At 37.0% G+C, this 27635-nt stretch overlaps 1 protein-coding gene across 12 annotated transcripts in view; it reads right to left on the reverse strand.

Moving 5' to 3' along the window:
* LOC117174281 (thyroid adenoma-associated protein) overlaps positions 1–27635 on the reverse strand; it is a 398068-nt gene that overhangs the window by 254101 nt on the left and 116332 nt on the right. For all 12 annotated transcript variants that reach the window (XR_004467285.1, XM_033363218.1, XM_033363210.1 and 9 more), the window contains 4 exons: positions 23555–23661; positions 8196–8502; positions 7867–8112; positions 4000–4368 (listed from right to left, as the gene is read on the reverse strand). Coding sequence is in view for 11 of the 12 variants with exons in the window: in XM_033363218.1 (XP_033219109.1) it covers positions 4000–4368; positions 7867–8112; positions 8196–8502; positions 23555–23661 (1029 nt within the window). In the remaining variant the exon portion in view is untranslated. The remainder of the gene's footprint in view (positions 1–3999; positions 4369–7866; positions 8113–8195; positions 8503–23554; positions 23662–27635) is intronic.

The following is a 27635-nucleotide window of genomic DNA, read 5'->3' on the forward strand; positions in this document are numbered from 1 at the left end:
TTTCCACCTTAACATACCGTCGCCACATTTTGAGCCAAGACATTCCCGATGATAGTTGCAGGACGTGCCATGCACACCCCGAGCATTTGGCTCACATACTATCTAGTTGTCCAACTCACGCGGGAACGACCTGCATTCAAAGGCACAATGCGGCACTGAGAGTGCTTTATTACCATCTCTGTCACTCTTACGGCATTAACCTTAATATGGCTCCTCTAAATGCTCCTAGGGAAATCGAGTCAATTGTCGAGAATGGGAAGTGCCGCATAAACTGGAACTTTATATTCTCGACAATTGTTTCTGTTGCTCACTCGAGGCCTGACATGGTTCTTCTTGACTTCGAGAAGCGAACCATTTTCGTTATCGATTTTTCGGCACCAACTGACAAAAACATCATAACCAAGGAGAATGAAAAGAAAGAGAGGTATCGAGAACTTATAAGGGAGTTGCAACGCTTGTACCCGGAATATTCTGTTAAACTAATCGTTCTTATCGTCGGCGCTCTTGGAGGTGCCAAGCTTTCACTTGCTAATGGCCTAAAAAGCATCCCTGCGTGTCAAGAATATGCTAAAACACTTGCGGGAAAAATTCAGAAGTCGGTAGTCCTTGGGTCGCTCCGTGTTCTTAGGGTGCACGAGGCTTTTGTTGGATCGTCGTATTGATTTCTTTACAGACTGTAACCACCTATCTCACGGTCGTGAGACGTAGTTGTGGCTGAAATTTCACCGTGATTTCGCTGGGAGCGGGTGCAATTTTCCAGATTAGCACCCGATCCCGGCGAAATCCTGCGGTTGTCCTTATGGCAAATTTTTAATTATATATATATATTACAAATATCTAATTACTCGTCATTATATGACGACTAATTAGATACATGTAATATATTTTCACATTTTCCCAGGTCGCCAGCGAGGTCCAAAAAATAGGTTTAAAAACAGCCTATTTTAGCGTCACTCTTTGAATGGAATGAAAAGGGATAGGGCAGAAAGATGAAGTAGAGATGACAAGAAAGAAGTAGGATCCACCCTGAAAACTCCGAAAATAATCAGAACACTACTGAGAAAAGAACAACATAAAGAGGGGAAGAAGGAAATGGAGAACGACGCGGACAAAGTTGAATACAGAGGGACGGTAGAAGTTGAAAAGTTAAAGTTAGAAGAATTGCGTGAAATGATGATAGTTAATACAGATAAACGAAAAAAGGCAAGAGCAAAAAGCAATAGGAGAGAATTTAAAACGGGCAATTAGGAAATAAATGGCAAAACTTAGAAAAGAGATGCGAAAATGGGAAGACGTTAGGGAAAATTTGGCAAAAAGGAGAGAAAGAGATGAAAGAAAAAGAAACAAAGTGATAAATTAAGAGGTAAAACAGAAGATCAGGAAATTAGAGGTAGGTTATTATATAGATTCGGATCAATTTCCCTTAATCGTGCCATTAGATGGAGAAAAGTGTAATAGCAATATGGATAAAAAGAAATCAACGGAAAAAATGGCAGGAAAAGGGGATTGGTCAATGGAAGCAAAAGAACGGTTTAAAGAAAAGGTAAGAAATATTAAAATGGGAGAGGCAACTGTGGACGAGTAGATGGAAGAAATAATAGGAGAAACAAAAAGAGGATTGGAGTCCGAAAGCATAACAGAAGTTAGTAAAGGAAATAACAGAAGTTGATAGGATGAGGATTGTCAGGAGAAAAAGGAGGTTAGAAAGGGCTAGTAAAGAAACGGTAGAAGAGGTTTTGAAAGTAGTAAACAGAGATACAAAGAATAAAAAAGAATAAACCAGGATATTGAAATGATAGAATAGAAACAATATTTTATGGATTTGCGAGAAAAAGTTGAGAGAAAGATTAAGAAAGAAGGAATATATAGTAGAGAAAGAGATGAGGAAAAGGATATAACTGGTCAAGATGTTAGGAATAATGAAAGATAGAAAGGCTCCTGGTATAAATGAGATTCCAAATAAAGTATGGATATATGGGGGGACGGAACTAAAGGAATGGGCATGAATAATGTGCAATAGAGTATGGAGAAGAGAGAGGTAACCAGAGTTATAAAAAGAAGCATTAGTAGTACCCATAGTGAAGAAAGGTGAAGTAGAGGAAGTTAAAGATTATAGAGGTGTAACGCTGATGCCAAAATTGTATAAAGTATCTGTAATTATATTGTAGGAGAGATTCAAGAAACAAGTTGTGGAAAAAAAGGTAAAGCCACTGAATCTGACAGGGTTTCGAGAAGGAATGGGGGTGATGGAAAATATACATGTATGAAGTATATCTATGAAGTAGAAAAATACTTAGATAGAAAATGTGAAATTTAAATGTAGAAAAGACAAGGAAAATGAGGGTGAGAAAAGGAGGGGAACAAAAAAAAATGGACTAGAAGATGGAAAGAAGTAAAGTTAGATGAAATAAAGGAGTTCAAATATCAGGGGATATACCTTTAAAAAATGGAGATTACAGAACTCATATAAAAGAAAGGATAAAAAAAGCAGCCGAGATAATGAAACAGGTATGAGGAATAGGAAGAAGGTTCAAGAAAAAATTGGAGAAGGAGAATATGGTTTTTGATACGATGGTATGGCCGGTATTAGGTTATGGAGCGGAGATATGGGTATAGAAGGAAAGAAAAGAGATTGAGAGTTTACAAGAAAGGTATATAAGGTCAAGGCTAGGAGTAGACTGGAGAACACCTCTCTATATGGCGAGAGATGAAGCGCAATGGAAGAAAATAAGTACTAGAGCAGGTAACAGGGCATAGCACTTTGAGACGAAGTGTAGGGAGGGAAAGGGAGGGGAGTTAGAAAAAGTATTTGAAGGACGTAAAAGAAAGTTGAAGGAAAGCGGTAGAACTAACTAGATGGGAAGAAGAGAGGAGAGTTTTTTAATGATAGAGAGATTGGAGAGGGGAACGGAGTAAGCTATGACAAATTGAAGGGAAGAGGCATGAAAAGACACTTAAAGGAAATATGGTGAATGATTGAGGAATCAAATATAATAAATGGTATACGAGGATATAAAAAGGAGGAATACCAAAGTATTTAGGAAAGGATTGGGGAAAAAAAAGGTGGACCAAAATAGCAAGAATTAGGTTCGAAAAGGAAGTAAGGGAGGGGATGTATTGAGCAGAGAAAGTGAACACAATGTGCAGAATATGTAAATGGGACGAGGAAGCATGGGAGCGTCTATGGGAAGGATGTAGAAGAATAATGGAAGATAAGGAAGCTGGCAAGAGAATGTTGTAAATATTCTAGGGGAGGATGGAATTTATCATAAGTCGATGAAGGAGATAGAAAGGGCTAGAGAGGGGAATTACAATGAAAGTTGGAAAATGGCAAAATCACAATAATAAAGAAGAGAAGTTAAAGTGAAAGAATAGGGAAATGGAGGTCGTCCAGATAAAAAATGTAAAGATCTGTAAGTAGTTATTATTAAGTAGTATAAGTAGATTAAGATGAGCTTGCTCTCACTCGCTCGCTTTGTCGCTTTGTTCGTTCATTCTTCCGATGGTATAAAATTGCACTAAATTAATATAAAATTAAGGAGCTATAAGAATTGATGCAAATAGTTGTAAGTATGGTAAATAGTAAGGATAAGATAATATAAAGTTTACAGATGATTTTGTAAGAAACGCAGATCATGTAAACCCAGAGAGGATACTTTATGAATAACGAAGAATTAGCTTGTCCCATAGTGATTATGCAAAATATTTAAAATAAACTAAAACTAAATGCCTTTTTCTACGCATGTAACGTTACATTATATTAGTAGCCACATTTTTCGTGCCGTAATTAATTTTACTAATATAAGAAGGTAAAAAAATCAATTTTGTAATGATTGGAGATTAATGAATATAATACAAGAATATATACGATATCATTCATCCTTCATTTCCAATAAACAAAATCGATTTAGTTCCACGTAGCCGATGCATCTAACCTAATCTACTCTATATCTAGTAGTTAAGTGGTCATGCCAAATATTTATTCCAGAAAATACTTACGGCCCAAGACTTTCCATCATAGCTTCTCATCGCTACTTTGAAACCATCAGAAATGTATTCTTTGACTATATCTCCAAGAAGAGAATGTTTAAAGAGAGCTCTCAATATGTTCAACGTATGTGTCTTGATTTCCGTTAAGTTACTATCATGTTTCATATCTTTTGAAGTCATTTCATACCCGCTGTATGGGATGTCACATACACTTTTAAATTGACAAAATATTGTCTTGTTGTACATTATACATTGTATGTCATAAAACAACGTCTCAGAGTCCATCAGTTGGCAGAATCCAAATAAAATGCCCATTACAGAATGAAAGACGGAATTATTGGAATTATCGTTTTTCTGGAGTGCAGAAGATACAATTGCCTATAAAAATGGAAAGTTAATTGTAACTCGTAAAAACATAAATTTATTATTACTTTAAGATGACTGGATGATAAAGTACAAAATAGACCAGTAAGAAGTTGACAGGATGAACAAAACAGATGTTGTTATAAACAAAACAATGATGTAGCTTATATTTGTAGAACTAAATTTAATGATACCTCATAATATTAACTGTTCACATTAAAATGGGCAGAATTTTGAATATAAAACTAGGAAAAATCAGCTTAAAATGATCTTCTGTTCTCCATTTATTTCATTATAAAAAAATTATTTGACTTAAAAAATATATAAATTGTCTGGAAAAAGTTTGAAAGATTTAGTGCGGGGTCCTTTCAATCTAATCGGTTAATATTAACATGCAATACAGATGCCACGATATTCCCATGGGGAAAAACATTGGAAAAATTTTTTTTTCTGGAAAAATGTGCTTCAGTGTTAAGAGTTTAAAATAAAGATACTGAAGATTAGCCTCAATTTTGAAGAGTTTCAACTAATAATTTCTTCGTGGATAATATAAATTTCCACCCACATCCCCTTGTATTACCCAAAAATATCCTTAAAAACCCGACAAAGACAGTTTTGCGTAAAACTGACAAACATAAGCCCTTCTTTTCATTTTCTAGGCAAAACTGGTAGTTATTTGACTAGTGTGAAAATCTATTTTATCTGAAATAGGCAGAATAAGCGCAATTTATCCGCCCGCGGAGCAACAATAAAATATAACTTTATTGTACCGCTACAAGCGGCACGTAAAGTAAGAGCAAGGGAGAAGAAGTGACTAATTGAGAAAAATAGAGCGACACTGGAATAGAAAAAAGACCGTTTAAATTGCTGCCTCAGAAGAGTTTCATCTCCCTTTGATTTTTCCATTAGAAAGAAAGAGATGAAGTGAGGGAGTGAGAGAGAGAACTGTGACATTTGTGCGAGCGCATAACAAGTGTAACGTCCCTTTACAGAAGCGTCTTTGTTGAGAAATAAATGGTACAAAAAAGTCGAAATCGATATTTTTTAATCGGGCAAATCCAAGACAAATCATAGCCAACATGCCGGAGTAGGAATTGAATGGAGAGGTTATCTATACTCCACCTAAAACTCAAGAAGTAGCAGCCAAAGTCGAAAAATAATTATCGTCGACAAAATTAAGCGAAGTCTACAAAAAAGCATATTCCCATTTTATGGCGTGGAAATCTGCCAAAAACATCATATCGATCTCGGAACATCTGATTTTGGTGTACTTTACAAATCTTTCAACCTCGAAAATTTCGACATTATGGAGTCTTTATACAAAATTTAACGCTGTCTTGAACACACGGCATAACCTCTATATCGAAAGTTTCTATCAGCTCAAAAGATGTTCAAGAAGCAGGGCGAAAATTGTTCGCCTAAACAAGCGGCAAATTTTCTCGACCGAAGAGATTGAAAAAATTTTAAAAGAGGCTCCTGGCAATAAATGTAATTATTCGACATTTCAAAGCTAAATTTAATTAATGATTGATTAGGAATTTTGTGATATTTGGATAAATAATTTGAAGTGCAAATGCAAAATACGTAAAATTTGGTTAAGAGAGGGCGTAATTTGCATTTCACGAAAGTAATTTTGGTCTATATGCATATTTTAAAACGTAAAGAAAAAGGATGATATAAAGATTATGATTCACAAGTCGTTTGCATTTTCGGCATCAAAGGTGCGCGCAAGAGCAGCGAAATCTTGAATGTAACGATGAGTGATATAAGTGACTTCAATGAAATGCTGACAGTTAAGATTCCCATCACAAAAAACAGCAAACCACCTTAATTCATAATTGAAGCCGAATTTTATTAATTTGTAAAAAAAATCGTTCTTTGACTCGAGAAGACCAAAGGTGATAATTTTTCATTAAATATCAGAATGGGTAAGACAAAACTTGTTTAATAATAACTTGGAAGAAAATAAATGTTAACATTTTCACGAAATAAATTGATGATTCACAGAAATTGCGCAGCTCAAGTCATCGGAACACACAAAATCGACAAAAGGCCTCAAGAAATTGCGACCTTTTTGAAGTTTCCTAATCCGACTTAATACACGGGGCAGTAATTTTGAAGTACTTCGGCGGCAACTCTTCTCGTCCATGCTCGAGGTAACATGGAATTATTGAAAAGGCATGGAGGTTGGAAATCGGACGCAGTTCCTAATTGATACGTCGATGTTTCTCTTCACAAAAGGAAAGTGAATAGGCTACCCTTATGTATTTTAAACCGCTGAATACAAATCTGGCCTCAGGATTTTTACCCTACACGTCTCAATTTTCCCCTAGATAAAAAAAGTAGGGAAAAGTTTAGGCATTTCTGACACACAGGCAATACAAAAAATTTGTCTGCACGAGATAAGTGAGAAGACTACCCTTATGAATGTTGAGCCGCTGAATTTAAATGTGGCCTCAAAATTTATCTTACGCGTCTCAGTTTCACCGTAGATAAAGAAAATAAGGGAAAACCTAGGGATAACTTGCATATTATTTTGATAATACCAGTATATGCGAAAATAGACAGATGGATGTTATATTCTTAAGTGCCGCGACTTATAGAGACTTAATTTGTACACAGAAATTATAAAGTGTGCCTTCTATTTCCTCTAGTTTGTGTATTTCCAGGGAAATCGAAGGGCTTTCTTACATTATATAGATTTACACTGGAAAAAATAACAAAAACCTAACATCCTGTATAGTTTTGCGTGCGAAATCAGTCACTTGGCCCGTGCAGATAACTTTTTTTTGGTGGGCCTGTGTGACCAGAAATTCCCTAGGCTTTTCCCTACATTTTGAATCTAGAGAGAAAATGAAACAAACCCGAAAAATGTGGGGTTCATATTTATATTTAGATAGGTTTTTGCCTATTTGCTGCATCCAGGGGAAAACCAAGACGTGTACAAGAAGTTCTGAGGCCAGATTTGGATTCAGCGGATCAAAATCCATAAGGGTATCCTAGTCACCTATTTTTTGTGTGCAAATTTTTGTTATGCTCTGTTTGAGCAGCAAATACCTAGGCTTTTCCCTATTTTTCGCATCTAGGGAGAAAATGGTAAATGGGGAAACGGTAAGCACACTGGGGAATTTTTGTGTATGAATTTGATCTTAAGGAGTCACAAGACGTTCAGAATAGCCCTAGTTTTTCCCCTACTTTTTGAATTTAGGGTAAAACTGAGACATGTAGGAGAAATTCTGAGACCATATTCAGATTTAGTGGCTCAAAATCCATAAGGGTAGCCTAGTCACTTGTCTCGTGCAGACAAATTTTTTTTTAGGGCATGTGTAATTTTTCTCTGAATAAATAATAAGTGGTGTACAAAATTAAATATTATTTAATCCAAACTTTCCATGAAAAGAGGTCAGATTTAAATTCAAATCCAGCGTGAAAAATTAATTCGGCAATCAGGTTTACCATCCAAAAAAATACGTCCACTTTTGTCGAGTAATGCAATGGCAATAAATAACATACTTGAACCATGAATGGCACACCAGCACTTCTTCTTGTGGAGCACAATTTGAAATTTCCATTTTTTAATCCAGAAATATCTAAAAATAAGTAATGCAACCAAACTAAAGGCAGCTGTTGTAGCCCTTCTTCTTTTGAACGCCACAATTGTTTGCACATCTGTTCAAATCCTACATATGCTTGTTCAAAGGCACCTCTGTGTTTTGTTTCACACAGCGAAGTCACAAAATGCTCTCCAATTGTTATTACCTGAAAAGCAATAAAAACGATAGAATGATTAGTCAAAATACAAAGTCTATCCTGCAAAGAACATACTTAATATATTAGCCAACCTGGTCTTCTGAAAGAAGTCCGAGATAGGATTCACTTATATAAAGTGGACACTTCGAAGTAAGATAACCAAATAAAAGACTAGTTTCTTTGATTGTCCGCCAAGAGCAGAGAAGTACCATTTGAGAAGTAACTAATGATGTATGAACATTATTTAAACAATGGTTATTTTGAATATTGAGATCCATTGGCAAGTGGCCCTCGGGTGATGAATTATTTACGACTTCAGATACAATACCACTCAATGCAAAACATATGTAAACAATTTCCGTAATCATCTTTCGCCATGGATCCTTATCTTGAATTGCTCTGAAAATAACAAGTAAAGTAGCGTGTACAAATACCGAAATATTAAGAATTTTGCATAGCGTTCCGTAGCTTACGGTAAACGCCAAAATCCCGTGATGACGTTTCTGCACATGGTCTTCTAGTTCAGCGTTACCGTTTTCCGCTATCCGACGTTCGTTAGCGTATTATATAGCGTTTACCGTATCCTATAAAACGCTATGAAATTTTATTGTTGTAATTTTCCGGATTTCAATACAAAAAAATAAATTCTGAAGTACAGTAGGACCTGTCGCATCGGGACTCATCGCATCAAAATCCTCGGAGGGGTGTAGTCCCCACTCGCGAGGGAAGTCAGTGCTGTATGCATGAAAATTGACCGACTTGTAACTACCGCTAAAATGTTAGGGCCTTGTAGATTTTAAGATACGTCACTACCAGGAGGTGTAGCTAGATTTGTTTCTGCAACCTGCCTGCTCGAAAATGGAGACCCGGTACGCCCCAATCCGACGAGTCCTACTGTAGTATAAAATTAATTATTAAGGTGAACTTATCTATGTGTCAGCTTGAAATAACTTGCTTGACTTTAGAATCGGGACGGGAATGACCTAATTTTCGCATAGCGACTAACAAAAAGCCCTCCGTTAATGCAGTGGCCTACGAACGAAAAATCATTGAGTGTCTCAATTAATGTGACCGCCTTTCTAAATCATGGATCTACAGTGAAGGTGCTGGTGGTACTTTGGCACTTCGGGATACGAAGGTGTCCTAACGGCCTGTCAGGGACACCTGACGATGTCCCCGAGACTTACCCTTGCAGGCGAGGCTCTTCAGACGCGGGCCTTTTATTTCCCTAGCTACTCGTGGAAACAAAATGACCTCTTGAAAAAAATTGTTTTGAAAAACCCTCTAAAGAAGAATCATCCTCTGTGGTGATGGAAATTACCGTATGAGCCTTAGAACATACTTCAGAATCTATAAGTGGGAAACCATCTGAGTGTAGCCCTAGTGATACATATGCCGGGGGTCAAACCAAACTGTAAAACCACGACGAGCTAAATTGATGGAACCAGCTGGAAAGAACTTGAGACGAAAACTGTGAAATCAATCGGACGCAACAACCCGCCAAATAGGGACTCCAAAGAGGCCCCATTCTAATAGCAGCTCATCGAATGTAATCAGGGAACCTAAGAAGATGTGGCTGCGAGGCCTAACAGTTTCGTAGAACCAGGCCTTCCAAAATCACCTATAAGTGGCCATAGTCACCCAGAGTTCCTAATAACCAACTCGATCACGACTATGTCAACGCAATTTAAGCAAATTTCCGCTTCAAAAATGCATTTTTATTTATATGCTCCGACGAAGTGTCTCGAACTTGGCTCATTGAAGATATACTAAGGCCAGTAAAGCTTCTGGCTTGAAAGTTTAGTGTATCCGTGGAACCATCTGCAGTAATGAATAGGATAGCAATCCAAAATCCAACCATGAAAACGGGAGGTTATTCATGTCACGCGAGTAGTCAAGCTACCTAACTTGTAATAATTGCAGGTCCACGAGTAGTCGAGAGTCTACAGAAGATGAACTGCAGACCTCACTATGGGTTTGGAGAGGTTCAATATGGAGATCGTCTGAAAAAACAAAATTACACGCGTAAACAGAACTCCGGATAAAGAAGCGTCTGATATTTTGAGCAGACGTTTGACAGTGGAAAAAATAGCTTTTGGCTTGATACAAGAACCTTGGACTAAAGATTAAGTAACAAGAGCGAATTACCAAGATTCTTTTATAGAGATTGGGTGGAAATAAAGATTGAGCACCGCTCAGGAGGCAGGCACAGCCCCTGAGTGGCCCGGGACAATACTACGGTAGCTCGCACACATCGGTGAATATATAATATATACATATAATCATAGAATTTACCCTTGGAAAATGGTTTTTAGAGGAGCATACGACATATTGGAAGGGAATCCGACAAGTTGTGCATTCTAAGAATTTCATATCTGGTACATGTACTAAAAGAACTAATGAACTTTCGAGCGTGGAAAGAAGGCAGATTGACGTCGTAGTAAGGATGCTTACTGGACATTCTTGACTGAGAAAACACGTGACCAACATGGGGATTGTTTATAATCCTCATTGTCGTTGCCTCAGAAACAAATACGTGGGGTACTCTTTTATCGAATGTGCTGCGCTTGCGGAGGATTTTTCAATTGAAAGCCCCCTGCCGACAACGTTTACATGAATGCCACGGCTATGCATGAAACTTTCAAACCCATCATGATGAGTACGTGATGCACATTGGTTCCGTTTTCCGCAATGTGTTTAAAAATTTGCTTGAGCTCTCCTTGCAAGCTACGTTCCTGGGTTTGAACGAAAATTGAAATTGAAGTAATTACAATGAGATTTTGCTACTTTTTATCGTTTATTTTATGATTTTCAGCAACTTTGGCATGGAATTGAAATATGGCAATTTTTAAGAAAATTGCAATTTTTTAAAAATTATGTTTCCTCGCAATGGCCTGTATCTATTGTTAAAAAAAACGAAAATTTACTGCGAATAGAAAAGATACTTGTATTATAGTTAGGTTTCTTACTGGATGTATCATTTAAATCATTTTGAGAAGGTACTTTAGGTTGAGAAAACTTCAAAACTTGCATATGGGACATTATTACTGAAGTGCCCCAACTTTAATAGTGATTTCTTCCGATTGTCTTAAAATTTCCAGAGTTTGTTTGCCTATATGATAGTAGTATATCCACCAATTTATGTACTTTTACTACGATGCCTCTTCGAACTACAGGGGGTGTACACTGCATCCCCCGGGCAAAGCGCGTATTTTCAAATGGTCATAACTTCTTTTCTACAAATGAGAATGGAATTTTCTATGAGTAATTCCTGCAGGGTTTTTCATGCTCCTTTATTCAGGATTCGTCCTTTCTATGGCTGGATTACACTTGGTCTCGTGTATAGCCGCAAAACAAAATAAATCCACGTACATAGATTTTCATTTATTTCTCATATTGTACCAAGAACCAAGATGCAATCACATAGATTGTCATATGTTTCTTGTCCGAAAGCAAAACGTTGCACTGCGTTACTCTACTTTGAATTCAGTCTCCTGAAAGCTAAAAGCAGCCAACGTGTAGTGCTTACAATTTTTCTGTGTGTGTTTCCTGTGATTTCTTGTGTTTCGTTTTTGCTTCTTAGTTGTATACATTTATAAATTGTTTATCCTTATTTTCTCTCATTTTTGTTCATTTAGTTCAGATTATAAGTTCGTTTTCAAGTCTCTTTGCGAGTTGCTGCTTTCGAAGCAAAGTGAGATCCCTAAAGCCCTTTCATGGTCATCTAGCGCTGACCATGTCTTCGATGCAAAGTTTTCGCAGCAGATGTGCAAATCCTTTCCGTTATGAGAAACATGCAAGAGCAATTGACCTGAGGTTTCTAACGGAAAACCAGCAAATAGTGTTTCCTGATTTGCCGAAAGACAGTAAAATATGTGGTGGCAGACGCTGATGCTTTCGTAGAAGCACTCTGCACTAAACTTAAAAACCTGAAACCGCGCGCATTTTATGCGAAACAACAAGGTTTGTTTCTGAAGCACTTTAAAGTTATACTTAAAGAAGGAGAGTACTTAATTTTGCTTGACTTTGCTGAAAATTATGCTTTCATCAATCAAAATTCTGCACAGCTTTCCATTGGAATAATAACACAGGCCGACAAAATTTGACAAAAGTCAAAAGCCAGAAAGCAGATCAAATATTTCCGAAGGATTTTAATGCGCTGAATCCAAATCCAATCTCAAAATTACTCCTGTACCTCAGGTTTTCAAGGTATCCTAACTTAAAAGTGCAAAAAACGCGTTTTTTCGATGTTTTTGAGGTTATGTAACTGTACAAGAAAAATGTCTACCACAAAGCTAATATGGAATTTGAAAGTACCAATCTTCCCTTTTCAAACCTACTTGGATTTATTAGGAGATTTTTATTTTTCACCAAAATGTTGTAATTTGAAATTTTTTATTGTTGCGCGTTAACCTATTAACGCTGAGGTGTTCAGATTTATACAACGCATTCTCTATTGCTGACAGAACGATATTTTTTCTTCAAAATATTACCTCAGGGGTTTTCGAGGGTGCCCTTTCTATTGCCGCTGTCAGTTTTTTGTTATAACCCTTAAAGATCCAATGTGGCGGCCACAATTTATGGCTTTAAAAAAGAACAAAGGATCCCGCACGAAATACCAACAAAAAAGCGTACAGTCGTTTGGAACCAAACTTTGCTCATTGATAAAACAATAAAAAATATGGAACCCGTTTCTTTTCATTTCTACGGAAACCGCTTCCTAGGTGTAGAAACCACCCCTAACAAGCCACAAGCATGCTAACCCACCTGACTCTGGGAACAATATGTTTAGTCGCATATTTTTCTTAGCATAATGAAGTTCCATGTCACAAGTGGGTTAACCCACCTACCTACTAATCCACTTAAACCCAAAAATCACCCCTACTAAATTATAAGCAGGCCAACCCACCTAACCCTGGGAGCAGCGAATTTATTCGTTTACATTTCGTGAAATAATTGATTTCCACACTACAAGTGGGCTAACCTTGAAATGAAATTTTTCAATTTAGCGTATTAACCCATTAACGCCGAGATGGTATGCCACTGTCCCTTGAAAATGTTATCTGAGGGTTTTTCGGGGGTTCCTATTCGATTGGCTCAGTTTTTTGTTATAACTCCTAGAAGAGCGAATATGGAAAACAGTCAGGGCTTTAAAAAAAATATTTACTATTATGATTCATTTAATATTGTAAATTTACTTAGGATTTTCCAGCTTACTAAGGCAAGACTCAATATTTTTCAGCCACTTAAGGCTGGACTTGGGATTGTCCAGCTAAGCAAGAAAGTACTTAATATTTTCCAGCCAATTAAGGCAAGACTTTGGATTGCCCAGCCAATTATGGCAAGCCTTTAGATTTCCCAGCCAATAAAGGCAAGACTTTGTACCGCCCAGCCAGTCAAGGCAAGACTTTGAATCGCCCAGTCAGTCAAGGCAAGACTTTGAATCGCCCAGTCAGTCAAGGCAAGACTTACGATTGCCCATTCAGTTAAGGCAAGACTTGGGATTGTCCAGCTACGCAAGGAAGTACTTAATATTTTCCAGCCAATCAAGGAAAGACTTTAGACTGCCCAGCCAATCAAGGAAAGACTTTAGATTGCCCAGACAATCAAGGAAAGACTTTGAATTGCCCAGCCAATAAAGGCAAGACTTTGTATCGCCCAGCCAGTTAAGGCATGATTTTGAATCGTCCAGCCAGTTAAGGCAAGACTAACGATTGCCCAGCCAATTAAGGCAAGACTTACGATTGTATGTCCAATGAAGGTGAAACTAATTGCTTGTTTTCTTAAGGAAACATAATTTTGGAAAAATTGCAATTTTCTTAAGAAATGCCATATTTTAACTCCATGCCAAAGTTGCTGAAAATTATAAAATTAAAAAAAGCGGTAGCATAATATCTTCGTAATTACGTCAACTTCAATTTACTTCCAACCCCAGGAGCGTAGCTTGCAACGCAAGCTCAAGAAAATTTTGTGACGCATTGCGGAAAACGAGACCAATCTGGATCTGGATTACGAAACAGTGACTAAAGACAACCTTAAAAAATGAAGGCATCAAATATTAGACGACAACCTTTTGCCTAGAAGAACCATTAACCCAATAAGATATAAGGCTAAAACTGCACTCCACCAACAAATTCAGGGTACTCATGCCAAAAAAAGGATCAGAAGGACCGCGGATAGAATCATGGGTTTTAATATCCAGTAACAGGTGCACCAACGGTGGAAGAGGATGTTTATATGCCCGTTACACCGAGACGCTATAAACGAACGGGAGCCGGATTTGGGCATATAGCTTGGCGACTGTCTCGTGCTGTGTAGTCGTCTAGGCTTTCAGCCGCCGAAGCCTGCCACTGCTCCTGGTCAACTTATTAAGGAGCTCAATGAGGAAAGCCTGCGTTTCATGTTGTGCATAACTGATGCTATCATAGAATTCGCATATCAAGAACTTTCTATGGGGAACGGTCTGACAAAATTTAGAGTAAAAAAATGATCTTCTGCCGTTAGTTGTCAGCTTGAACACCGAGATACTACCTCTATTCTTGCAGCCAGATATGAACTTGCTGTAGTTATCGGACCCTTCATTAAAGTTTAGTTTTCACGGCGAGATTAGTCAAATAAGAGCAAAAGTGGGACGGTTGTACCAATTTCGAAAAGGCAATCGGTCTCAGAGACTGACTCGCCATGTGGAGGAGATACTTCGCCCACATAGCATCAGTTCACGAATATCTACGAACCAGGACGAAGTGATTATCTTAAAAAGGGACACATGGGCTTTTCTTTATCGGCAGACGAAAAAGTTTCCATCGCGGATGTGCAGGTGACGAAGAAAATATTAAAATTATTGTGAACCACTCAAGGCCCAGAAAATGACCAGATATTGGTCTAGCATCTGGGGTACTCATAGATCAAGTCAACGGTGTGGATGCGATGCATAGCTTCTAGTAGAAATACCTGGAGGCTCTGCACCCCGTCCTTGCTGGAGCCCTTTCAAACATCTTGGAGAACGCAGATCACTTGACCCATTTTATGATTGCGGGCGTGACGGATATGACTTTCAAAAAGGTAGAAGCTGGTAGTCCTAGTAATTACTGAACACTCTCTTGCTTCGCGCCCCTCTGTAAGTATCTTACGGCTCAACAGCTTCCGATGCTGGCAACAATGCCTACCAATAGGCGCTTGCCTCAATACTCTAGTTCTCCTATGACATAATGGTGTCTCTGGGCTTTAGCAAATTCAGAAAGCTGCATTTGTGCAATGTAGAGGTAAACACTCGACTGATGCTGGATGTACGCACTCTTATTGATGCGATAACTAATGAAGAATCGTACAGGTACCTTGGCACATTGCAGGCAAGTGGTCCGCTCTACTCTACAATTAGAAAATTTCTACATGCTCCTTTGGTTTGGTCTCCTGGTTCATGACTGATCTCGAGAGACTCAACCGAATTATTCGCCTACAAATATCTAAACACCAAGTGCACCATGAGAGGACAGCTGTGGAGAAATTATTTTTGTCAAGCAAGCTTGGGGCAAAGGGGTCATAGATGTTCGTCGATTGTGTGACTCTCAGTTTATGCAATTGCGCAAGTATTTCAAAAATAGAATTCACATCTCGCTCTAGGATTAAATGTTCAGAGTTGATCTGTATATTACCCTTAAAATTTGCAGCTCAATGGCAGGGTAAACCGCTGCACAAACAACACACCCAAACATAAGATCTTGTTTCCGTGAATAGTGATGCTTCAAACTTCCGATAAAGTGGGGAGAACTCTTTCTGGAGACGGAAAGATTTGTCATTGTCATTAATGACAGGGTAATTAAGACGTGGAATCGCAAGAACCACATACTCAGTCTGGCGGCAATGATTGACAGATGCCGCCTTTTTGGAGATCCGCATGAGAACATCAAGCACATAACTGATTCCTTTACAATACTTACCTCTGAAGAACACACGCACAGATATAATTAAGTCGCTGGGATAATTCACCAAAAAATTTTCCTGAACACTAGCTTACTAGAGAGATTTGAGCCTTGCTACAAAAATAGTCCAGTTAAACTACTAGAGAACGAATGACATCTCATTTACTGGGACAGGACAATTCTGACGGGCCAACTCCTACCAACCACACTCCTACCGGTCGTAATCTTCTCGACTGGGATCGTTCATGTAATGTACGCACAAATCATAGAAGAATTGTAAGCTCTAAATTAACTACATTTAATTCACAAAGGCAGTATTGTTGAACTCATTTCGCATCGTTGTTGTCAGTCGTTGGCTTGGAAACTAAACTGTATAAGAAAGATGAATCTTCCGTACCTCGTATATAACTCTCTCTAGATAAAGGGGATAGAGGTTTGCTAAACTTGGAGTGTTTTAATCGAAGAACGGTTCTAGCTATAATCTTCTCAGTTATAAGCAACTGAAGTTCTGTTATGCAACTCGCACAAAAACATGCTGTCTTAAATACTGCGGCGTTTCTATACCTTGCCGCAGATAGAGCCGCAGAGGAGCTTGGTAACCCATTTAGTTCCAGGGATACTACACATGGCCTAGAATTACGAACACCTTTGGTGCTTAAAAGGCGTGTGCATGAAGCAGAACATTGGCTTCTACTAAGGCAACATGCTCACAAGCCGCTTCATGATAAATTCTATAGTATTGTACGTAGAGAAGAGCCATGAATGAAAGCTATAAAAAGAAATGCTCGATGGGTCTTCCAACATGTTTCTCAGTCAGCTGGATTGAGATCGGAGACTGAGGAATTTCTTCTTGCCTGTCAAGACTACGTTATAGACACGTTAGTTTACCGCGAGCGCATAATGAATGTACCTGTGAGCGAAACCAACGGCCAAGTATCCTAGCACGAGCCAGAAACACTTTGACATGTTCTCAATGATCAATGTAAGATCGACTGGAATTTCTCATTCTCAACCACTCAACGTATCAGTGCTACAAAGCCTAATATTTTACTCCAAGGTCTGAAGACCACGATAATTTACGTGACTGAATTCTCAGCACCAGCCGATGGAAATATCCAGACAAAGGAGGAAGAAAAACAAACGGAATATCAAGCACGTCTTTTAGAGCTGAGCAGGCTATATTAAGGCTACAAAGTCCATATTGTAGTTCTTATAATTGACTGCCTTGAATATATGAGCACCTAATTTCTTAATCAACTCAACAAAATCCTGGCTTGTTAGCGTCAGGCTCAGTCCATCGTGAGCCAGATCCTCAGAACATTCTACGAAGATTGGTAGCTCTAAAAAACTATACAGAGGTGAAACCTTTAACTCCAACTGTACCGTCTACCCTGTAAGGTCGTCCGCGGCTACAAAACCATGATCGTAGCTTCTGGAGATAACTTCTCAGATAAAAAAATTAAAAATGATAAAAAATAATAATAAAATAATAATAAGAAGGTAGAGAAAGCTGACACACCATTTTCATAAAATCGTGCACCCTCGATATATTGAGACATTGACACTAGCAATTTTAGATAAGATTATGGACTCCCAAAGGCCAAGAAAATTTCAGGCATACTTGTTTGGTTGATTGGGAAAAAAATAACAGAAGAAATTTGGAGACTGCGTGGCTCTAACTAGAAAAAGGAAAAAACAAGCAATAAGTCTGAAATGGAGCTAAATAACATCACAGCTTCCGACGTTTCAACGGTTTTGAAGAGGGCAATTACCTGTAAAGCTGCAGGTCCGGATATGTTTCACAACTTCTGATACAAGTACCTGCAAGTGAATTATCAGAAACCACAATGCGCTAACAAAGTTCCTCAAGAGGCTATCCCAAGACGTACTCGGTGAACTTATGGGGCTAACTCAGTACAGAGTTTTATGGAGATTCATCATTTTTGGTAAGTCCCGCAAGGTTTTAAGAAAAGAATACTTTTACTTAGTTCTTTATTCCTAATTCGCTCGTTTCTAACTTCTCTATTCTCTTTTTCTAATATGGTGCCAGGTTTAGTTTCCGTTTTAATTTCGTTCATGGGGGTAGGTAGTGCGTTTGGGTACGTTTCCATGTGGTAGCGGGTGGGAGGACTCCCTGGTAGCCACCAAGTTTCTGAATCATAATCGACGGTTATCCGTAGGGTTTTCATAATATCCGTACCTGAAATGCGTAGGGAGTTTAACTTTGGAACTAACCTGAACATAACGAGGTTTGTGCGTTTATTGATTTTAATTGGGATTACCACTTGCCCAATTATGTCAACCGTTTCACCGTTCGTAACCATTAATTTTCAAGAGACGGGTTTGAAAATTGAATATCTGAAATTATGAATTTTTTCTAGCAATTCCTTGCTAGCGTACGAATGTGTGGCACCTGTATCAACTAAAATTCGAAATAATTTACTTTCGAATTTTGTCATCAAATGAAAACGTATCTCCGTCGTTTCCTTTTTGTACGAATTTAATGCTTCTGGCGTTTCGGTATTAAGTTGTATTGTTTTTAGTTTTAATACCCGCCCTTACGGTTTCCCTGGTTGTAATTGTTGTGTGGGCATTCTCTTTTAAAATGACCTACTAGACCGCAATGATAACAATTTGAATTACTTGTATTTTCCTTCTCGTTTGTTTTATCTTATTGTTTTCTATTCGAGTTTGAACTGGTTTTATCTTGTAAGCCCTTTTTAGAATTAGTAACCGAGTTTTGGTTTTTATTCCCGTAGTTTTGTTTTTGGGAATTTTGTTTATTATAATTTTCTGAATTATGTTGAGCATTTTCTGTTGGGAATTCAATCATGGGGTTACTTTGACCTTGGATTGAATCTAATGTCATTTGGTTGAAGTGTGGTAGAATTTGGTTAGAGGATTTAATGAGTATCTCGATCGATTGTTTTAGAATCTAGGTTGGAAATTTGTTTGAAATTCGGGTTGAAAATTTGATTGGAAACCCGGTGGGAATCTAGGTCTGAAATTAGGTCTATAATTTTATTGGCATTGATTTGGGAAAGGGAGAAATGGAAATCCGAATCGAGAAAATGGAAATCGATTTCTATATGGTTTTTTACTCTGATTATATTGATTCCCGTTCTGGTTATCCTTTTCACAATTTTTATTTTCCCTTGAATCTTTATTATTATCCAAATTATTTTTATCCCCGTTTCTATTGTTAAGCTTTCGTTCGTTTTTTTCCTCAATTTTTGGTTATGTTATTTGTAAAACTTGCCCTTTAACTTTCGACTTGGCTAGCTCAGTTTCCCATTCTTTGCCTAAATCTTCTAATTCTTCAAAAGTATCAAAATAGTTCCTTTTTATTTATATTTTATATTCTATTCTAAGGTTTTCGTAAGCTCTACGCAATTCCCATTCGCGGCTTTTTCTAGGGTACAAGTTTGTGAATAATTTCCTAATTTCATGCCGAAAGAAAAATACGTGGTTGGAATCGTTCCATTATTTAATTGATTGTCTGATTCATAGTCTGTGTCTGGGTAATTTATGTGAATTCTAGAACGTCTGTTTGACCTGTTAATTGTTGTCGGAAGTCTACATGATCTGTTTTGATTTGATTTGTTTCTGTCCTCTGAAGGTTCACTGTCATCGGAGTTTTGTAATTTTAAATTATTATTTCTCAATCTACTACGGTTATAAATATTATTGTATAGGGGTTGACAAGGTTCTTGTGAATTTTCTTTTAAATTAAATTGGAAGGAATTACTGCTCCGAGATTCATTTCTATTTTTCCTGACGTTTGGTTCGATTATTCTATTTCTGTGTTCGAATGAGCTATTTGCCGGCAGGTCTAGTCTAATCTCCACATTGTTCAACCTTTTTCCTTTTTCTTTAAAGAATCTTTCGTTTTGTTGATTTATAAATTCGTTGAATCCTACGCTTTTTAAAAGTTCATCAGTTTCGCAAATAAACCGTGTATTATTCTCAAGGAATGAATCATATTGAAATGTTTCGTTGTTTATTTCTGGTCCTATTTTATTTCTGGAGTATGATCCGTCTAGGTTTGGTAGATCTTCGTGATCCCAAAAGAGTGTATCGTCGATGGGGTCAAAGGTTCTGTTTCGATTTTGCGTTAGGTCTGTAGTTGTTGGTGGAGTTATTCTGTCCTTGGCTAGTATGCTTCTCGTTGGGGTTTCTATATTTTTCTGGCGAGACCTCTACTGCGACCTATCGATCTATTGACCGCTTTTCGGATTGTTTCCAAATTTCGGGGTGTGATCGAAACCATATTTCTAATTGTTGGTTTCGTCGCGACAATATTTAGATTATTATTTTGGATTGAAAGTGCAGCTGCGCCTTCCGATTGTTCGTTTGGTCGTTTTGTTTCTTAGTTGGGTTAGTCATTTTATTTTTGACTGTACCCGACCTGAGTTTAATTTAGTTTTAATTTGTATTGATGAGCTACTCTGTATAAAAGTCTGATTTGGTTTCTTAATTTAAAATTTCAATTCATCTCGGGAAATATCAATTAAGATTTTAATTGATCATATAACGGTTCGAGAATTCGAAAATATGTTTACATTTTCTCGCCGACCCTTTGTTTTCAAGATACGCCGAGCCGGACGAATCGAATAATTAATCAAAAGAAACGAAATACATGCTACCATTCCTTTCAGGTTGGATCGACCTTGCTTACTTGTAATTTCAATAATATGTTTCAAAGGGGAAGAATTTGAGTTTCCCGATAACATCATAATTATTCCAAATTTTGCATTGTATTTTCGACCCTATCCCATTATAAGCCTTTTAAGTCCTGGATCAAATTTATCATTTCGAAGGCGACATTCTCTCTTATCAATTTCCGTTTTAGCCTCAATTTGAAAAAGAAAGAAACACGTGGCATAATGTCAACTAAGTAAAGGGCACACAATTATCATAGTATGCAACACATGTCGATATATAGTACATGTAAATCAATCCATCACTATATCACAAAGTATGTGAATCAGTATAAATCAGTAGTCCCTTCATGAATAAATCGTCATCAACATTTTCACATAAAAATCATGAACATCAACGAAAAGTAAAAATTCGCACATAAAAAATTACAGTTAGAGGGTAAATTTTCTAATGTCCAATTGTTTCTCTTTTTTCTCGGTGTGCTTAGGACTTGAAAGGGAAATGTGTAGGATTTTGGGTTGGGCGTCAGGTATTACGGAGGTTAAATCGAGGAGGTGGGGGGGGGGAGGTCGAAACGTCGAGAAAGGTGAGAACACAATAAATGAAGGCTTGAAATTTTAAAAGAATGAAAGCAACATTTATTGCCACTTATCGCGTCGGCGGAAAACCGGTGGCTCGTGGAGATAACCACCAAGTTCTCGATAACGGGCGAAAGACCCTTGGAGGCGGTTGGGTAGAGTGGGCGACGTCCGCGGGCTACTGGAGCACTTCGTCGAGGACGGCACACTGGCTCGCTGAAAAAGATTCGCTGGAAGGCAGGTAATCCCTTCCCGCATCGGGCACTGGCGGTAGTCAATCACTGGTTAACACCGGAACACTCTGACTTAACGATAGACGACAACAGACTGAGTGCCGACCGGCTTTGTCGGCGGCAAGCACGACGTTCCACTATTCGGGGCGCCTTAGGGGGTTACGCCTTGACTTGGATGCAGTCAGGCAAGCCTTTCCTGCAGGACCGCCCCAAGTCCATATTTCTGGTGACAATTCTGTTACACCCCTCCTCCCCTGTGGGGGGGGGGTATACCTGAAGTGTTTTTAAAGTTCTCTGTCGAGTTCCTGTACGGTTTGGTTTTCTATGTGTATGTCTAGTCCCCAAACGTCAATGGTAGTTTTCCTTTCATGGTTGATTTTTGTTTTCTTAATGTTCAGTATGTTTTGAATTTTCCTGTTAATGTACTCCCTTTTTCTCGGCAGGTTTTATCTTTTGAGAGGATAAGGATTGTGACTTTTTTTGTTGGGCGCCAGGTAAAGCGGGGAAGCTCACCAGAGAGGGGAGTAGGAGGTCGACGCTGAGGAAAAAGGTTGAACTCGAAATAAGAGACGCGGGGTAAAAGTAATGAGCAGTTTATTTACCACTTACAGTGCGGGCGCGGGTGACCAATCCGCGGCGTTGTTTTTCGTAGTAGCCCACTAAGAGGCAGCACAGAAGAAGGTGAAGGCAGGAGCTGTGCGGCCTCGGGACGTTGTGGAGCAGCCGTCCAACTCCATGAGTCGGACCGAGGGGAACGAGAGCACTCACTTTTAACTATTTAGTTCTCGGCTGAGCGAATGAGCCAAGACTGACCAGTCCGACGACGGAAAACGCGTTGCCTGCCGCTTCGGGACCCCTCGGGTGGTTCCGCCATGGCTCGGTTGCGGCCCAGCACCCTTCACGTGCGGGGTCGCCACGAGCCTAATTTGCAGTAACATTTCTGTTACAAGCTAGACAACGAGTTCGAGAATTAAATGGAGGACATGGCTAAGAGCGAGTCATATAAATATTATCAAACGGTCTAACACCGAGCTTGAAAGGTTTAACCGAACCGTTCACGTAGAAATGGCGAATGTCAAGAAACTATTAATTCACAAGTTATAACGTTACGATATTATTTTAACAGCAAGCGAGATATTGCGCTTTACAACACCACTTGTAAAGCGGATCTTCACTGCTCGGCTTTGAATCCAATATTTGATTGGGAAAGGGCGCGCTCTTTCCAGAAACGGAAGGATTCGACATTGCGATTCTGTACGGGATTGTCAGCGCCGTAAATTATCTTAAACATGTGTTACATTTAGACGTGGTGGACCGGTGCCGATTCTATGGAAATAACAAATCGATTGAGAACAATATTGAAGATTGCCGCGTAATGTTTCAAAGCGACGATACATTTCAATGTTTGTTTTGGAAAACGAAGATTACATCTTATATCGGGATGTTCATCCTATTGTAGTTTCGACTACAGGCAATGAGCACGTAAGATGCACTGAGTATCTTGAACATTTAGGAGTCAGTAGTGCGCTGGCAACAGCTCAGAAGGCGATTTTCTTAAATACCTGTCGCATTATAAGAAACTTTTTTACGAACAGGAAGAAAGCGACAAAAATCCTATGGAGTAGCAGATGGTAACTATAAGAAAGCATCCAGACATGACTGTTGTCACCTCTAACGCTCGCGGTCGCTGTGTAAGGATAACAGCGGTAAAAGACGAATTCAAAATTACACCATGCTGCTAATTTTGTACCTGCAATATCATCGCAAATAATTTCAAACATCGTATTTAATTAATTTATAAAATCCTCATCTCATCTGGCACTTGAATTAGTCCGTGGATGATGACGAAAAAACCGAGTTGACCGCAGAACAAGTTAAAAAAATAATATCTTTGCTGCAAGTTATTTTAGGATACGATTATATAAAAATATGTAGGCGGAAAGATTGTAAGGCATGGAAGTCATGTAAACCATTCGGGGACACATTATGAATAAAAAAGGAGAGTGCAAGTTATTTAGTGCACTGTGCATTTAATAATCACATTTACAAGACAACTTACCTTAGATCAAGTATGTTCAGCAGACTTCGTACACAAAAGATGTATCCATACAAGGAATGTCTGCTGCATGCCAAAACAATGTTTTCCTTAGCCAGTTCTAAAGGCTTCTAAAAATCATAATTATAATATATGGTTATATTTGTGGCGAATCCAGTGACACACACACACACACACACACACCTAACCGGGAAGAAGAGATGTGGACTCAATTAGGCACCTGGCTATATCGTGTTAAATTCTGCTATAAAATCGTAATTGCATAATAAATCATCTAAACTTGCAACATAATTTTAAAAAAAAACATGTAAAATATATTAACATGTAATGTTCTTGGATGTTCGCAGCCTTAAATTTTACTTTTTATGAGTCCTAATATATATTTCCCTTCCTAAAAATGATTTTTAAGTGTTGGAGTACATTGCGAAAATAGTATGTTCTCTAGGACAAATTAGACAAATCGGTTAGTATTTACCCCTAGCACACACTTCTAGAAGTTTCACATATGATTAACATTCGGAAAAATTGAAAATCCATTGAAGTTTCTGAGTTTTCGTCAAATTCTGCTATAAACCGAGGACCGCAGCCTTCTTTCAAAACCAAAAGCGAAGTAGAGTATAATAAAGATGGAAATCTTTTGAGTTTTAAAATTGAAGTACCAAAAAAAAACAAGAAATAATATTTTTAATAGTTTCGAAGAAAAGGTCTTTGATACCTACAATTTTGAAAATTCCAAGATAGAAGTTGAATGGAATTTAAGAAAGAAGATTACTTTCACTATTTTTTAACAGAAGCCTCTCAAACTTAATAAGTTAAACATGAGGACAGCCACATGTATCCGTCCAAGTCTCGAAGTTAATAAATCCTCGGTGACTAATAAACATTATATTTCCATCAATTGTGCCTCTTTTTCTTTAAAGAACTTCATATTAAAGACTATATAAGGCATTCACAGCGGTTATTAAAAGATACTGTTGCCAAATACTCTCAATCAAAGTGAAGCTTTATAATAAATGTGCAAATATTCGCTGAATTTACAATTTTAGTTTAAATCACGACCTTGATTTTTTTTTTAAATTTCAACTGTCACGCTCTACTGCAGTTTCTGAAAATAAATTTACTTTTCTTAAATAAATTAGCTCGTCTTGTCAAGTTTCAGAGGGCTTTCCTTGAAAAATAGAAAAATTAATTATTTTGTAATCTAAGCGGGCGCCACCTTGGATTCTGAAAATCAATTGGACCACTAATTTTTGTATGTAATTTTAAATCAGTTTACACCCAAAGAAAATAATAATTTGCTTATTTCCTACGAATTTATCCATATATTTGTTTCTAACAGAAGAAAAACTTTTTTTGAAACTCGGAAAAAATAAATTGTAGGTAACTCATTAAATTTTTTAAATTTTTAGTAGAGTAACTTATCCAATCCTTTTTAAGTTTCCTGTTTTTAGTTTTAAATATTTAAAATATTAAATTTTGAATATTTCATATAATTTGTTTGGCATATGCGTAATCTTAAAATCTTTGAATTTTAAAGGTTTGACATTTGTTATTCTATGATATTAGATTGTTCAGAAGGCTTTGTGTAATTAAAAGTTTTAAAATTTAATAATAATTTAGAGAAATGAACTTGTAGATTTACTTTACAAAAACTGCTACAGATTTAACTATTTTTTAATTTAAACACAGACATTTTTTATATTCTCTCCTTCCTGAAACATTGAGATTAATGCCCACATAATTCTATAATTTTGTTTAAATTTTCATTCCTTTAGCCTGAAAAAATTTGTTTTTGGTCTTTATATCTACTTGTCTATCTCATAATTTAATAAACTCGAATATAACAGTATTGAAGTTTTTCAACATTTTAGTATATCAAAGAATAAGAGTTGAATTTTAAATTTTCCCATTTTTTAAAACTTTGAGTTTAAAATGATGGCATACTTTTAAATTAACCAAAGTTAAAGGCTTCTGAATTCATATTGTACAATTTTGAGTGCTTTATTTAGAAAAAGTATCTAAAAGGCTTGTCATTTTTACATACATTACTGAACGTACTCAAAATCGCTGGTTTAAATGTTTTAATTATATATTAAAAATGTTCAGCGTTCATGAAACTTCCACTTCGAATTGTTTAATTTACATTTTAGTCTTAAATACTTTATATAAATAAGGTTTAGTTTTTAGAATTTAAGCGTTGTGTTTTATTGACTGGTGTAAATTTTTCAAAACAGGAAATGATTCCAATTTTTTTTCGATTTAGTTATTATTAAAATTGATTTTAATTTACTGTTCAATTTAGAAAGAAGCTATTCCATCATTTTGAGTACTTACATTTCAATAAACTAAAATTTGGAAAGCTGAAATAATAAAAAGTTTTTTTTACTATAAGATAGATTTATGTGTTAATAATGGCGAAGAATTAAAAATTGAGACTTTTTTCTAATAACAAAAATCTTTTATCTCAAATAGTACTTTTTAATTGTTTAACTCTATTCAATTAATAAAGCCTAGCATTTTTTAAATAATAAAATAATACTTCAATCGCTTTTCTGAAGATACACGCTTTTTAAATATTCATTTACTTTTTATTAATCTCATCCGATTTTAAACTTATAACCATTTATAAGATTTTCACTACAATAAAAAATTAAAGAGCACATGATAAAAATAACAATTTTGCTTCTTTCACTAATATAAAATCAACTTTTTTTCGTATATTTTATTTTATATTTTTAACATATAATAATATTAGCACATTTTCATCGCAAACCACTTTTATCTATTAAGAAATATTTAAAAATGTTCATTTACTTTCTTTCGCAATATATACGGTTTAAGATTTATAATATTCAAAAAATGTAAATAACTTTTTTTAAATCATTCCCGCCAGATGAAAGGGCTGCGATCAGATGCTAAATTTCAAGTACCCGATTAGAAACAATTGGAAATGAAAAATGCTCAATCGTTGTCAATCGTGTTGGCACAATTAAGAAACACGATTCGGAAAGATTGAGATTTTAGTTCTATTATTTCTTATTGATCTCAATCAATTATTTCTAGAAGGGCTACGAGCACTACGTGTCCACAAGGGTGCACCAGGCTTTTCCCGGATCGTCGCATTGAGTCCACTGTAGACTGCAATCACCTATATCATGGTTGTGTGACGTGGTAACATCTAAAATGTTACGGCGATTTGGCCAGGAGCGGGTGCTATTTTCTAGAAGGGCACCCGCTCCCAGTGAAATTACGCGCTTGTCTTGATTACAAAATTTTAACTATATATGCCTAGTAAGATTGTTTAGAAACAATATTTAAATCCAATAAATAATAATACAACAATAAATTAGACTCTATTTATAGAATAGTGACCAATAAAAAATATTTAAAAAAATAATAAAATTTTCGTGATCAAAAATAACCTACATTTATGGTATCTGAATTTTATGAAGAAAGAAACTGGTACATTGCACTACTTTTCCTGAAAATATACTCAAATGCAAACTTTAGAGCCGATTTTCTCAAAACCGGTACAGGTGAATGAGTCCGCAATTTCCATGTTGTTTATGAATTAAGTCCCAGTACTTTAAACTTTGTGTACAAAGTTGCAACATCTTAGTATAGCTGCCCTACCGAAAAGAATCTTTGAGTATATACTAAAAATTCTTTAGGTCAAAGAAGCTCAGAGAAATTGTCCGCAGGCACTCAGGTAGATATTTTTAAAGGTCCAAGAAGCTCGTTTAAATGGTCGGAAGGCTTTAAAATATCCTTTCCGAAATTGAAATAAGAATACGATCATACAGTCTGTCAAGTTAAAGCGTGGGTGGCTTTACTCGCAGTCGGTAAGGTGTATCGACATGATTTTGGTGTCAAAATATTAAGAAGAGCTCCCTCTTTCATGCTTTTTGATTTAACATTCAGTTTGCTTTCAATGCTCATCTTGTTACCACGTTACAAAAAATGAGTTCCGTATATGTAGGTTCAATCTCCCAAACCCATGTTTCGAGAAACAACCCCAGAGATGCACTTTTACGGGATGTTTTACAGTCCGCTGCACTAATCTTGAGGTTGAATGTGTCCAGGC

Source organism: Belonocnema kinseyi, chromosome 6, assembly GCF_010883055.1.
Source record: "Belonocnema kinseyi isolate 2016_QV_RU_SX_M_011 chromosome 6, B_treatae_v1, whole genome shotgun sequence".
In the NCBI taxonomy this organism is placed as follows: domain Eukaryota; kingdom Metazoa; phylum Arthropoda; class Insecta; order Hymenoptera; family Cynipidae; genus Belonocnema; species Belonocnema kinseyi.